The sequence below is a fragment of the Protopterus annectens genome, chromosome 11.part0 (genome assembly GCF_019279795.1).
Source record: "Protopterus annectens isolate FY-2018-M chromosome 11.part0, PAN1.0, whole genome shotgun sequence".
NCBI classification, from domain to species: Eukaryota; Metazoa; Chordata; order Ceratodontiformes; family Protopteridae; genus Protopterus; species Protopterus annectens.
This window is the reverse complement of record NC_056745.1, coordinates 680910004-680923885: the sequence shown is the minus strand read 5'-3', so window position 1 is coordinate 680923885 and position 13882 is coordinate 680910004. Positions and strand designations below refer to the sequence as shown.

Genomic DNA, 13882 nt, shown 5'->3' with positions numbered 1-13882 from the left:
TATATCCCTGACGTCATGGAAGAAGGGACAGCAACCGATGCAGGACCCAAGACTTTGTTAATCAGGCTGACTGAGGGCTACCTGCAAGCAGATAACCCAAATGTAAGGATTAACAGTGAAACACGAAGAACATCTGTCTGGGTGTCTTTCTTTCACATTGCTCTCGGTTCTGCCTGCAAATCCTGACATTTTATGACTTTGTCTCTCTCTGTACACAAGTCACTATAGTCACTGAGTGTAACAATTTCAATGATCAATGTTACTTTTGTCTTCTTTTCATGGACCACTACATCTGGTTTTATCGCGTCTATATTTTGAACGGTTGATAATGGGGGATTTCCCATGTGATGCAGACTATCTTTTTCTATGATGCTTTGTGGTTCATATTTCCAGTGTTTTTCAACTACTTCGGTATTATAATGTTTGCACAACCCCCAGTGCACTAGTCTTGCCACATTATGCCTTTCACTATACACTTCTTCTGCCATTAGTATGTCACAAACAGCAACAAGGTGTGCAACTGATTCCAATTCTGTTTTACAAAACCTACATTTGTTAGTTTCTCCCACATGTTCAATGTGCTTTGTAAACAAATGTGTACCTTATACACTATCCTGGGCCACCAATATTAACCTTTCATCTTTTGGTTTGAATTTGCCTCTCCTTAACCAATCCTGCATTCGATCCTGAACAACACGAGGTTATTCTAGGAGTTTTCTACACTTGAAACTATATTTATGCATTTTCCACATTTCTTACCTTCTCATCTGATCCTTCACCTTATATTCTTTTTGTTTTTTGGCACATTCAGTTGCTGCCTGATTTTTATCTTTTTGTTTTTTGGCACATTCAGTTGCTGCCTGATTTTTATCTACTTCTGGTTTGATTTCCATTCCTGATTGATGCCGATATGCTTCTGCTAGACAAAAGAAGGGAAGTCATCTTAGATTTATTCTCCTCATGTTTCAAAACTTTCACTATGTTTGGGTCTTGTGAGGTCAGCAGATATGTATATGCAGTCCCATAACTGCAGATCTACATGTGTAATCAATTTCAAGGAGGCCCATGCCTCTTTCGAAATGGGGAGTATATAATCTTGGTATGCACTGATATTTATAAATCATTTCATGAGCATGAAGCATCCTTCTTGTTTTCCTGTCTAATCTACCCAACAATTTTTGGGGTCAGTCAATCACTCCAAAACTGTAAGTTAGGACAGAAAGAGCAAATTGGTTTATAGCTTGAATTTTGTTCAACGCTGTTTACAGGACTAATTTAAGTTTTATTCACATTTGTTCATGTTTTATTGTTGATCCTTCAGCAATTTCCAAATATTTATGCACTCCCTCTCGCTCAAGTTCTTTTATATCATATGTACCAATAAGGATGCTGAGATTGAAAACAAGAAAATATAACTTTTTTATTGTAACATTTAATACACAACTTGGGAAACGCACAGGGTTTGGATTATCATTACGTAGTGTTGGACATGGAGAATATGTATAAACAGAAAGACCATGTATAAAAAAAGGACTGATTTGGGGAGGTTATGTGGAGATTTCAACAAAGTTGCAGAGCAATTTAACAAGTAAATCTGAATACAGGTTGTTATGGTTTTGTGGTGGACAGTTATCGGTCTCTGTCTTACAAAACAGGTGTCACCTTTCAAAGCAAAACATTACCAATGGCATTACTCTGTACTGGAAACTTCCCTATTTAGCATCTATTTCTCAGACCTACATGTGAACAATCCTGGACTACGGTTATCAAAGTCTACAGAAGACTGTAATGAGGGTGTTATTTGAGCTTCTACTGACTCAATTGCTTCAACTTTGGTTAGCCTACATTACCAGTTACTGAAAGGACAATGATCTCAAGTTAAATATGAAAAAATGTAGCACAGGTCATTTCACATACCATATAGCTGACACACCCCTCTAATCTGACACTGTCATAAGGAATCTAGGTAATCTTGCTGATAATTCCTTATTTGACCATGTCTGTGAAGGAATTTGGAAATCCTTCTAGCTATTTCATGTAACTTCCAAAGGCATCTCCACTAGATCCAAAGCTGAACTGCTTTTTACTCGTATCCCATCTGACTTACTATATCATTCAGCTTCAATGACCTTACAGGTTCATAACTAAAAAGATCAGGAGCCTCAACAAATCTTGGTTTTCAGGACAGACTAAACAGTCCTCTTTCTCTATTTTTTGTACAGAGCCCTCTGGGAGATCTTTCTAACCTTTCAAGCCATGAAAAATCTAACCCTCTTTGACCTCCAATTTCTTCTCAGGATAAATGTTACCTCAGATACCCAGTTAAAGAAACTTCATCAACCAATAAGACACATTTGCAAGATAGATCCATATTCCAGTGTAGCTCTCATGTCTGGAAAACACTTCAACTACATGTCAGAACAGCACCCTTACCAAATTCAAGGTAAGCAGACTATTGTACGGGCAGCCTCAAATTCTCCCTCAATCTTAACTTGCTCTGCCTGACTCTGAAGGGAACTCCGAATAGGGATTGTGACTAGGACTGATGATCTGCACACTGACTGCCCTGTGCTTACCTATGACCCTGTTTAATGATTGAGGGTTTCATAACGAAGCTAGGGAGTGCTTTATTTGAATAAAGGAGCATACTGCAGACTAATAAATCAACAAGGAGAAAGCTACTGATGTTGTATATTCAAAGAAAGGGTGATGGATGTAAAAGAAAAAAATATGTCTTTGAAAAATGGGGTGGTCAGTAGAACTTCATTAGAAGACCAACATAACCAGCTTTCACCCCAAATGAATTGTGCACCAAGTACATGTGATTACCTAATGACACATTTTCCTAGGTACAGAGGCATGTTTAACCAGATACCCAGGAAAGTGTACAGCTATGTAAGTAAGCTGAGAAAGAAGCCACACTGTAGTGGGAACATCAAAGCTGACAGACTGAAAAAGATACAGCAAAGTGTATATAAAACTGCATAGAAGTACCTCATTATGGGGTTGAGAATAACGTAAATATGCTACAGTTAAATGTCAATAAAGAAAATGCAAAAAATAAAAAATGCAGCCAAAACCATTACATCAGTTTTTCTTGCCCCAGATGTCAGGTGCCCCCCTAATGGGAAGCAATTAAATATAAAAGTGCAAAGATATACCTCCAACAAAAAAGCAAATACACCAAAAAGGTTTTTAAGCATAGTAAAGGAAAGTAGAGGTATAGCCAAAAGAAGTTAGGGGGCTGGAGGGCGGGTAACCAGGACTTCAACAGTGAATACACTCAAACATCTACATTTATGGTAAGTGCACACACATGTACTATGTTCTTCGTGTTTCACTGTTGCAGTCATTACATTTGGATAGAATCCCAAAGCTATGGTTGGGAGGAGGAATTTAGGTAGCATTAGGGCCAGCTATAAGGCCCTGCAAGACTGCAGTGACAAAGTCAGCTCTGGATTTAAAGAAAATTGGCAAATGATAATGCTTGGCAAAAGTATGTACAGAACTCCAGGTAGCAGTTTCTAGGATGTCTCTGGAAGGGACGCCTCTGAGAAAGGCTGTAGAGGTAGATGCAGCCCTGGTGGAGTGAGGTCTGATCCCCTGGGGGATAGGTTTTCCATGGTGCTTATAGCAGAAATAAATACAATGGCTTATCCATTTAGAAATGGTTTGCTTTGAAACAGCCTTCCCCTCTGCCCCTGCAGCAAATGCCACCAGTTCAGATTTCCTTTGAGGTTTAGTCCTGTCCATGTAGAATCTAAGTTGTCTGTGCACATCAAAGGAATGCAGTATCCGTTCCCCTTTATTCTGTGGATTGGGAAAGAAGGTTGGCAAATGAATGGACTGATTAAGAGCCACACTGGATACCACCTTGGGCGTGAAGGATGGATTGGTTCTGAGGGACACCCTGTCTGCATGAAAGATGATGAAAGGTTCCACTGCCATAAGGGCCTGTAATTCATATACCCTTCTTGATGAAGTGATTGCTAAAAGGAAAGCTGTTTTCCAAGAAAGAAATTTTAAGTCTGCAGTAGCAGTTGGCTCGAAAGGAGATACAGTGAGTTCCTACAAGACAAAGTTAAGGTACCAGGCTGGGGTTGGAGCTCTCCTGGGTGGTCTCAAATTTGTGGCCCCTCTGAGGAACTGCTTGAGCAGTGGATGAGAAAAGAGGGGAGGGTTCTGTGTTATAATGAGCTGAAATGGCTGAGGCGTGGATTTTAATGGAGGAAAAAGACAGGCCCTTGTGAAGCATCTCAGTTAAGTATTGTAAAATCTGAGGTAAATTGGGCGCTGCTGTGCTCATCCCTTGAGACTGGTTCCAGGCACAGAATCTTTTCCAGTTTTCAGCATAAGATTTTCTAGTACTAGGCCTCCTTACCTCTAAAATGATGTCCATCACAGGTTTGCTGAAGGATGGTAAAGGAGAGATTAAGAAATTAGCCAAGCTACAAGGTTCAGTGTTAGAAGCTGAGGGTGCAGAAACTGGTTCTCCTGCTGAGACAGCAGGGAAGGAGTCTGAGGCAGGTGCCATGGAGATAACCGTGACACATTGCGCATGAGTGGGTACCAGTGTTGGCGCGGCCAGTCTGGAGCAATCAAAATCATCCTTGGTTTGTTCTGTTTGATTTTTGGAGAGCAGCGGCAGAGGGGGGAAGGCATAGACTGATAGGTTTTTCCAGGTGAAGGACAGAGCATCCACTTTCCAGGCTTGTTTGTGGGGAGTCCTTGTGCAAAATTTGTCCAATTGGTAGTTCTGGGGAGAGGCAAACAGGTCTATATCTGGGCTCCCCCCATTTGCTTGTCAACATGTTAAAAATCCTTGGTTCCAGTTTCCATTTGTGTGGGTCCATGAGGTTTCTGCTTAGTCCTTCTGCCAGTGTATTTAATTTTCCTGGCAGGAATTGAGCTTGTAGGTGCACTTGGTAGCTCAATGCGGTGTTCCACAATGCCATGGCTAGTCTGCAGAGGGGGTAAGAATGTGTACCCCCCCTGGTTACATTACCAGTTACTGAAAGGACAATGATCTCAAGTTAAATATGAAAAAATGTAGCACAGGTCATTTTCTTTTTTCACATACCATATAGCTGACACACCCCTCTAATCTGACACTGTCATAAGGAATCTAGGTAATCTTGCTGATAATTCCTTATTTGACCATGTCTGTGAAGGAATTTGGAAATCCTTCTAGCTATTTCATGTAATTTCCAAAGGCATCTCCACTAGATCCAAAGCTGAACTGCTTTTTACTCGTATCCCATCTGACTTACTATATCATTCAGCTTCAATGACCTTACAGGTTCATAACTAAAAAGATCAGGAGCCTCAACAAATCTTGGTTTTCAGGACAGACTAAACAGTCCTCTTTCTCTATTTTTTGTACAGAGCCCTCTGGGAGATCTTTCTAACCTTTCAAGCCATGAAAAATCTAACCCTCTTTGACCTCCAATTTCTTCTCAGGATAAATGTTACCTCAGATACCCAGTTAAAGAAACTTCATCAACCAATAAGACACGTTTGCAAGATAGATCCATATTCCAGTGTAGCTCTCATGTCTGGAAAACACTTCAACTACATGTCAGAACAGCACCCTTACCACATTCAAGGTAAGCAGACTATTGTACGGGCAGCCTCAAATTCTCCCTCAATCTTAACTTGCTCTGCCTGACTCTGAAGGGAACTCCGAATAGGGATTGTGACTAGGACTGATGATCTGCACACTGACTGCCCTGTGCTTACCTATGACCCTGTTTAATGATTGAGGGTTTCATAACGAATCTAGGGAGTGCTTTATTTGAATAAAGGAGCATACTGCAGACTAATAAATCAACAAGGAGAAAGCTACTGATGTTGTATATTCAAAGAAAGGGTGATGGATGTAAAGAAAAATATGTCTTTGAAAAATGGGGTGGTCAGTAGAACTTCATTAGAAGACCAACATAACCAGCTTTCACCCCAAATGAATTGTGCACCAAGTACATGTGATTACCTAATGACACATTTTCCTAGGTACAGAGGCATGTTTAACCAGATACCCAGGAAAGTGTACAGCTATGTAAGTAAGCTGAGAAAGAAGCCGCACTGTACTGGGAACATCAAAGCTGACAGACTGAAAAAGATACAGCAAAGTGTATATGAAACTGCATAGAAGTACCTCATTATGGGGTTGAGAATAACGTAAGTATGCTACAGTTAAATGTCAATAAAGAAAATGCAAAAAATAAAAAATTCACATACTTCTGACTTCCATTACTCACCACTCAATTCAACTATCCTGCTACAGAACTCTCACACACAGACCATTAACCAATTTCCCTTACATAAAAAAAAAAAAAATAAAATTAGAAGCACCTGCAAAGAGCACAGTACTCATATCAGATGTTGAATCAACTTCATATGAAAGCATGTTGGGGTTTATTTATCATTCACTGCACTAATACAGTATCACATTAACTGCTGCTGGCACAGAAAACTAGCAGACACAGTAGATCACTAATTCACAATTCATGCCAAAGCTTTTGTAATTGAACACTGAAAGCTTTTTCACCAGCAATTTTCATCTAGAGAAAAAAAAATTATACTAACTGTATGAATCATTGACAGCCCTGCTACAAAATAACAGCAGGGGCAGTCAAGAAAATTATTTATTTATTTACTTATTTATTCCAGTTTGATGACTGGGGAGGTCCACTGGGATCGGGGAGCCCGTTTTCAGTGGAGGCCCGGGGAGAAAAGCTCCAACAATACATAGTTACATGAATAATTACCAAGAAACTTTGCATTACTGACAAATAAACAGGTAGCATTCATAAAGAAACAAACAATTATAATTTTGTTTAGGTGTAAGACAGGCAAATGGCCTTGAATAAATAAATACAATAAATCCAGAATGTTTCTGCATGTGCAGTGGAAACAGTCCCACCAAAACACACCCAGGGCTCTATGTGGCAACTACTTTCCTTTAAACGCTCTATGTCAAAGTAATGACCTTACCAGCCTTGTATCTCTCAGTTCACCCACTGATCACCATTGTCTGCCTCTTCCATTCAGCCAAGATAGCTCAGCAGCTCTGTAGTTTACTCTCTTAAGACACAGATCACTCAGGAGGTGGAGGATAGAAAGGTTAATATTGGCTTCACAGGCTGGTTCAGTGATGCAGTAGCTGAAACCTCACCTAAAAATTATAAAGACTGTGGAGAAAAAAAATGAGCAAAGCCTGTCATTGGCTGCTACTTTAGGGGTTTGGAGGACAAATCTGTATAACAGACCTCAGCAGTACCCTACCTCTGTACCTACATTATAGTGGATGTACAAGACAAATTGATAGATGCATACTCCTGGATGGAAAAAGAAGAAAACAGGTCTTTACACAGCAGGCAGAAGAAATATCTTCCAGATTCCTAAACGTGTCTGCCTCAGCAGAAGTAAACACAAGGATGTGGCTTTTAAACAGGCTGTATGACAGTTAACAGTATTCAGACGATATATGAACAGTTGTAAAACTACAAATATAGCATTAAAGGGGTTCCATAATCTATATCGGCATGTAGACTTTGGGAACAGAAACAATGGGTCATGGAAAACCTACAGTGAGAGCTGCTCACTGGTGAAGGGGTACTGAATGGCTAATAGAGTGAGATTAGGTTAATTAAGAACAGCCCATCATTTTAAATGGCAACACACACAACATATACTTGAAAAAATGGCAAATGTCTTTTACACTAAAATATTTAATTATGGCAGACTAGTTTCCTTAAGTACATATTTAATAACAGGTGAGTTACCTTAAATATGACTGCAATTGGAATGTCTTCAGACAAGGTGTTATGCCTCAAATAAAACCTTCCTTGTTTCACAATTAGGTTTGTTCTGCTTTTCTTCTCATGGGTGGAGCTGCAAGGCAACAAGAAAGTATTATACTGCCTATATAGAGTTAAATAATATACAGGTTGCGTCTATGATGTATGCATGGGAGGGAAGAGAAACATTATACAAGGAAGAAATTTCACAAATTGATGTAAAAGATTAAGGGAATTGAGCAGGAGATTTTATTAAAATTATTTAAATTGTCCAATACTTACACAACACATTAGCATGAATGCACATACACATGTACAGTACATACATGATGCATGCAAAGCGCCAACACATTTTCAGATTCACTCATCCCCCTTAAATAACCTACCTTTAATGACATTCTTTAACAGCCTTTCCATCATCCCCATTTCTTATTACAAAGCACAATTCCGTATACTCTGTCTAGTTTCTAAATACAAAACATAGTTTCAGCTGTAGTTTCCCCTCACAGTTCTCTTCCCCATAACATGTACAAAATAATTCTTCCCCATCCACCTCAAATATGCATCTAACAATATGCAAATTTTGTATATCCACTCACATACAATAAGAATGTTTGATATTCCTTCCTCACACTAAAGCGAAGATAGACAAGAGGCATATATTCATATTCTTTTCATATACTCATTTTTTTATTCTCTTTAACAGGTACTTTTATAAGACAATCTCTGAAAAAAAATCATTTGACTAAAGTCACATAGGATGGTACGAGTTTAAAAAGTGCTAACTTCCTGTGAAAAAATATTCTATATACTAGCTACAAAAAAATCCTTAAATCTCATCATTCCACATTCTAACAATTTCGCCATGTTTATAACCAAGCTTCCATTTTTCTATTTTATTACCTCCAACATTTCTGCAAATAGACATTCTCTTCCACCTATTCCCCCACCATCCTAAACACCATAAGGAACCCTTACCCATCTACCTATAATTACAATCCTTCTGTTACAAAACCTTAGAAATGTCACCCATGGTGATAAACTACACCATCTACTTCTTAAATTTCTAACTCGCGTTCCTTATGACTTATATACAATATCCCCCTTTTTGCTGTATTAATATTAGGGACCCTCCAAAGGGCCAGTAATCTTGAAAAAACACTTTTGGCAGTAAATATATACCCAGATATGAAAACAAGCCCTCCCAAAAACTCTGAAAGAAAAAAAAAACTAAATTAATTTCAATTCCCATGCAAGTCCACATTCTCCATCATTTCAACTCTCCTCCATCTTTTCACATTATCTTAATACATTAATACTCTCTACACTCTCATCTAATCCAGTCATATTTACAAATAAAATTACTGCCTATTCAATTTAAATTAAACAATAAATGCTCATTACTATTCAAAAATGAGCACACATTGGACATCCCAGAGTGCCCACTGTAAACTGAGCATATACCAACAAAAAAAGTTTGGCCACTGAAGTACCACTGAGCAGTCGCACTTTCTACTGGCACATGCTGAGGGACAGAGCAGTCTAAGAAAATCTGGTACATTCTGCAAAACTAAACAAACTACCAGTTTCCTTATGTTTGTGCTGTACCTCGTAAATCTTTTTTTTCTTTTTTTTTTAAATAAACAGCAATAGAGATTCTGTTTTCTCCATCACATTTCCTGCACTGATGTACTGTACAATCACTAGCGTGTAAGCCCCATATGCATGCACAGTCTATCCCTATAAGGAAGGCAACGTGGAAGACACACATGCTCTTATACAAATACATTAAGAAAGGTAAGCAATTTCTTTCTTAAATAATGTAATTGTATAATGGCAATAATCCACTCATGTGCATGAGTATATTAGGATTTACTCACGGTTTGCTTTGTTTAAAAACTGTCTTTTCCCTCATGATCAAGCCACACCAAATGTGGGTAAATCCTGATATACCCCCCCCACACACAGTCACGGATTACTGCTTAATTATACACTATTCCAAAAACAAATGGTTCTGCCACCAATTACACCGAAAAACACTTGAAACTTGAAAACTTTAATATACGATAAGATAAAATAAAATAAGCACACTGGCTCATAAACCGGATAAGCGCTTTTGGTACAATACCTCTTTCAAATCCTAAATGTTTGCCAGTGAAATTTCCTCTTAAATACCTTCATTTCCTAATGTTCACTCACTTAGATGCATTTAGTAACCATAGCAGCATGCACACCCTTTTAATTATGTCATTTTGAGTGCTGAAGAGCTTTCCCTTTAGGTGCAGGTTTTAAAGGGACAAATGCATTCAGACCTGGTGACTGATCTGATTGCAAATTCATTATCCACTTCATCTCTTCAATTTCTGTTTACTAAATCCCCACCTCTTGGTGTTTCATGAAGCCTAGTTAGTGCCATGAACTTGAAAGAATGACTGTCATTTATACTAATTTGCATATAAAGTGCATTGCTGGTAACTTTTTTATATCAGATAAGTGCTTTAGGATACGTTCCTTGAGCATTTGATTAGTTTTCCCTATGTAGTATGCCTTGCAAGGACTGCAGGTTACCATATAGATAATGTTCTTACTCTGACAGTTTGCAAATCCTTCAAACTTAATAGTTCCTCTTAGTTAGGAGATGTGTAAAAGTATTGGAGATGTTTATATGAAAGCATGCCTTGCAACTTCCACATCTGAATGTACCAACTCTCCTGTTCATCTGAAAACTCCTGTCTTCAGAAATAGCTTCAGTTTCTGTTTAACATAATATTCTTAAGTTTTTCCTGTTCTTAAAAGAAAAGCTGGGTTGATCTCCAACAATTTCCCTAATTTTGTTGTCAGATGTTAGCACTGACCAAAATTTTCTGATGGCATTACGAATAGCAAAATTGACAGCTCTTCCCATCTTGCCAGGACCAGATTAGCATAACTATTTGCACATGGAGTTCCCATCACTACCCCCGACTTCTGCCAGTAGTAAGTACTACCGTACAGAAACATTGTTATACAAGACCAATTCCAAGAGACTACATAGTAAATGGATATCATTGGTAGCTTTGTGCTTCACACCAAAGTCTTTGATCGCTTCGATCCCCAAATCATTGGGTATGGACGTGAACAAATTGTTCACATCCATAGTTACCAATAATAAATTCTTACAAGTATTCATCTGTTGCAGTTTCTTGTAAAGTCTACTTAAGAACTCAGCAGAGTCCTTGATCACTGCAGGTGCGTGAGGTAGCAATTTATTTAACTCCCCTTCTACAAAAATAGAAAGGGGTTCAGTTACCCATCCTTTTCCTGTAACTACTGGTCGTATCGGAGGGTCATGTAGATTCTTATGCACCTTAGGCATTCCATTGATGCTAGGTACACAGTAGGATGACATACTTCAAAAAAATCAAACAGCTCTTTGCTTATCGATATATTCATGAGCTTGTCATAAAGCATGTCTTGTACACTATGTATAATGGTGTTCAAATCTTTTATCAATCCTCCTGCAGGTGGCTATATCCATTAGCATCTCCTTCATCTTGGTATCATAGAACGACATACAACTAACTGCCCCTCCTTTGTCAGCTTGTTTAATCATGATGTCATTCATATTCTGTAGTTCAAATAGTGCTCTCTTCTCATTTAGAGTTAAGTTGTGGAAATGTTTACTTCCCTTTTGCTGTCTATATTCAGCCACTTCATTTTCACATAATCGCACAAAAGCATCTACAGCCAGATGACATACAGGGACAAACGTACTTGTTTTTTTATATCCAATTCTAGTTTGAGATTCCTCACTGTTTATATTGCCAATTTATATTGTGTCTCTGAGTCACATTTCTCCCAAAATATTTTAGATCTAGGATAAGTTCACTCATTGGTGAACGCAAGGAGGGTATAAAACTCATTCCTTTCTCTAATAGTAGAGTCTGATCTCTTGTTAATACAATACTCAATATATTAAATACAAGGGAATCATTTATTCCTATAATCTCCGTTTCTTCTTCTCCCTGCTCTGGGGTCATACTTCCCTCAAGTTGTTGTTCTGCAACAAAAAAGGAAACTGTTGGTAAAGCAGTAAATGTACCACCCCATCTTTGGGTTTTAGTGGCATTCTGTATATCTAAATTCTTATTATTCAAAATGGATATATTTTCTTCACCCTGCTCAGATAGTTCTTCTATGCTCTCAGTATTGATTACCCAGCTAACAGTCTCCAAAGCATGTATCACAGCTTCACGTGTTCTTGAAACCTCTCTGTTTTTGCCTGGGTGTAGTATGCACTTCTGCTTCAACTACAATTCTCATTGGTTTCCTAGCGACTGTCTCCTCCTTTTCATGGCTTGCCACTATTCCATTGTTTATATTAGTCCTGGTCTGTACGGTCATTTTCTTGTCTTTCAGCCATTCAAATAGGTGACCCTTCCTAAAATCATTAAAATCCCTGGATAATTTGCTACTTCTCACTCCTTTTAACTTGGTATCATGAGCATCAAGCCTGTCCTGCAGTGCCCCTAGCTTCATCAAATTATTAGATAATGTCATTTGTTCCAGTTCATTCTGTTTTTGTTCTATTAGGGTTGCTGCTTCAACCTCCTGAGGTTTAAACAATTCTATCAAAACTTTCATCTAACTGAAACTAGTTCCTATATTAATCCTTTCCCATTTGGCAAGCAATTCAGGATACATATTTTCATAAGTTGGCATGCATCTTACTCTTAAACCTCGTGGGATAATGTGATATTGAAGGCACGCCTCCATATGAATAATTATATACTATTTCACCTTATCTTCTTCAAAACCTTATACATTTCCCCGGACTTCTAGAAAAAGGCCTCTATCTGAATAAATCACAAATCTAGGTGTCTCACCTTTACATCGTACGACTTCCGCAAATTTTAATTTCCTTAGGTACTTCATTCATTCAAGAAAAGGTGTTTACATTCTTTATTAAACAGCCTTTTCCTAAAACACCATTCATTTAAGGTCTTACAGTATACACATTATGAATTTTCTTTGTAAAGTCCCTAAATACTCAAGGTATTTCAGTTTCCCTTACAATTTCTATCAAACCATAACACAGCACTGAATCAAAAGCTTTGTCAATCTACATTAAAACTTCTTTCCTTCTACTCTCCATCTCTTCCGCCATTTCCCTAATACACAACAAAACACTTTTAATGCCCTTCCAATACTACAAAAACTGTTCCTCAGAATGTTCAGCACACTGGTCCATTGTTCTATCCTGAAATAATAGTGAATGCCTTGTCTGTATTAACTAAAGAAAATCTTCAATTCTTTACATACCTAAGAATAAATAATTCTTCACATCCCTTTTTGTTCAAAAAGTTGCTCACCTCTCAAAATTTATCTTGCCCTTCTTTCCTTCAGTCATTCATTAATTGAAAGCTAACTACAGCCCAGTTCAAGAAAATAGTGTATTTCACAGGTGGAGAAACCCTCTATGGAATTTACAATCCTAGAGAGGCTTACAGCGATTCTTGCAAAATATTTTGCACATCCTGTCAAAATTTCCACAGTATGGTGATTATGAGGGGGTGCGTAATGACCCAATGCATCCCTGGCTCCAAAAGGTGTGCTGAGTGACTGTTAGAAACGGCTATTTGGCAAGTATGGCTCATGCCACACATACAGAAAGACCATCCCCAGGATGTGCAGAGGCATGCATATGAGGGCTCTAGGTAGCATCAAGCACCAGTCATGTGAATGAAGGCCTACTAGATATGGACTCTTTTTGTAGGGGAAATGAAAGGGCTGGCAAGATCTCACTCAATTCACAAACAAACTGGATGCTGTAAGCCATTTGCACTGGATGGGGAAAGGAACAGGCTGGCTCTCAAGTTGGAGGGGAAAAAAGGGTCAAAAGGTAGCTAGTGGGATAGTGAGAAAAACATTTCCCAAGAACAGATGCCCCTTGCTGGGGGCCTGGAAACTGGCAACCTGGATATATTTATCAACAGCTAAGGCATTTCCATTTCCATGAAGAAATCATACCATTTGACTCCAAATTAATCAGAACATGCAGCGATGCAACCCAAAGTATCCATACAGATAAGGATACAATGTCT

The 13882-nt window shown here is 38.4% G+C and overlaps 1 protein-coding gene across 1 annotated transcript in view; it reads right to left on the bottom strand.

Moving 5' to 3' along the window:
• POLR3B (RNA polymerase III subunit B) overlaps nt 1-13882 on the bottom strand; it is a gene marked incomplete in the record, with an annotated part of 1742661 nt that overhangs the window by 1509455 nt on the left and 219324 nt on the right. Inside the window, 1 exon segment of the mRNA XM_044088141.1 lies at nt 7785-7893. Within this exon segment, the coding sequence (XP_043944076.1) occupies nt 7785-7893 (109 nt within the window).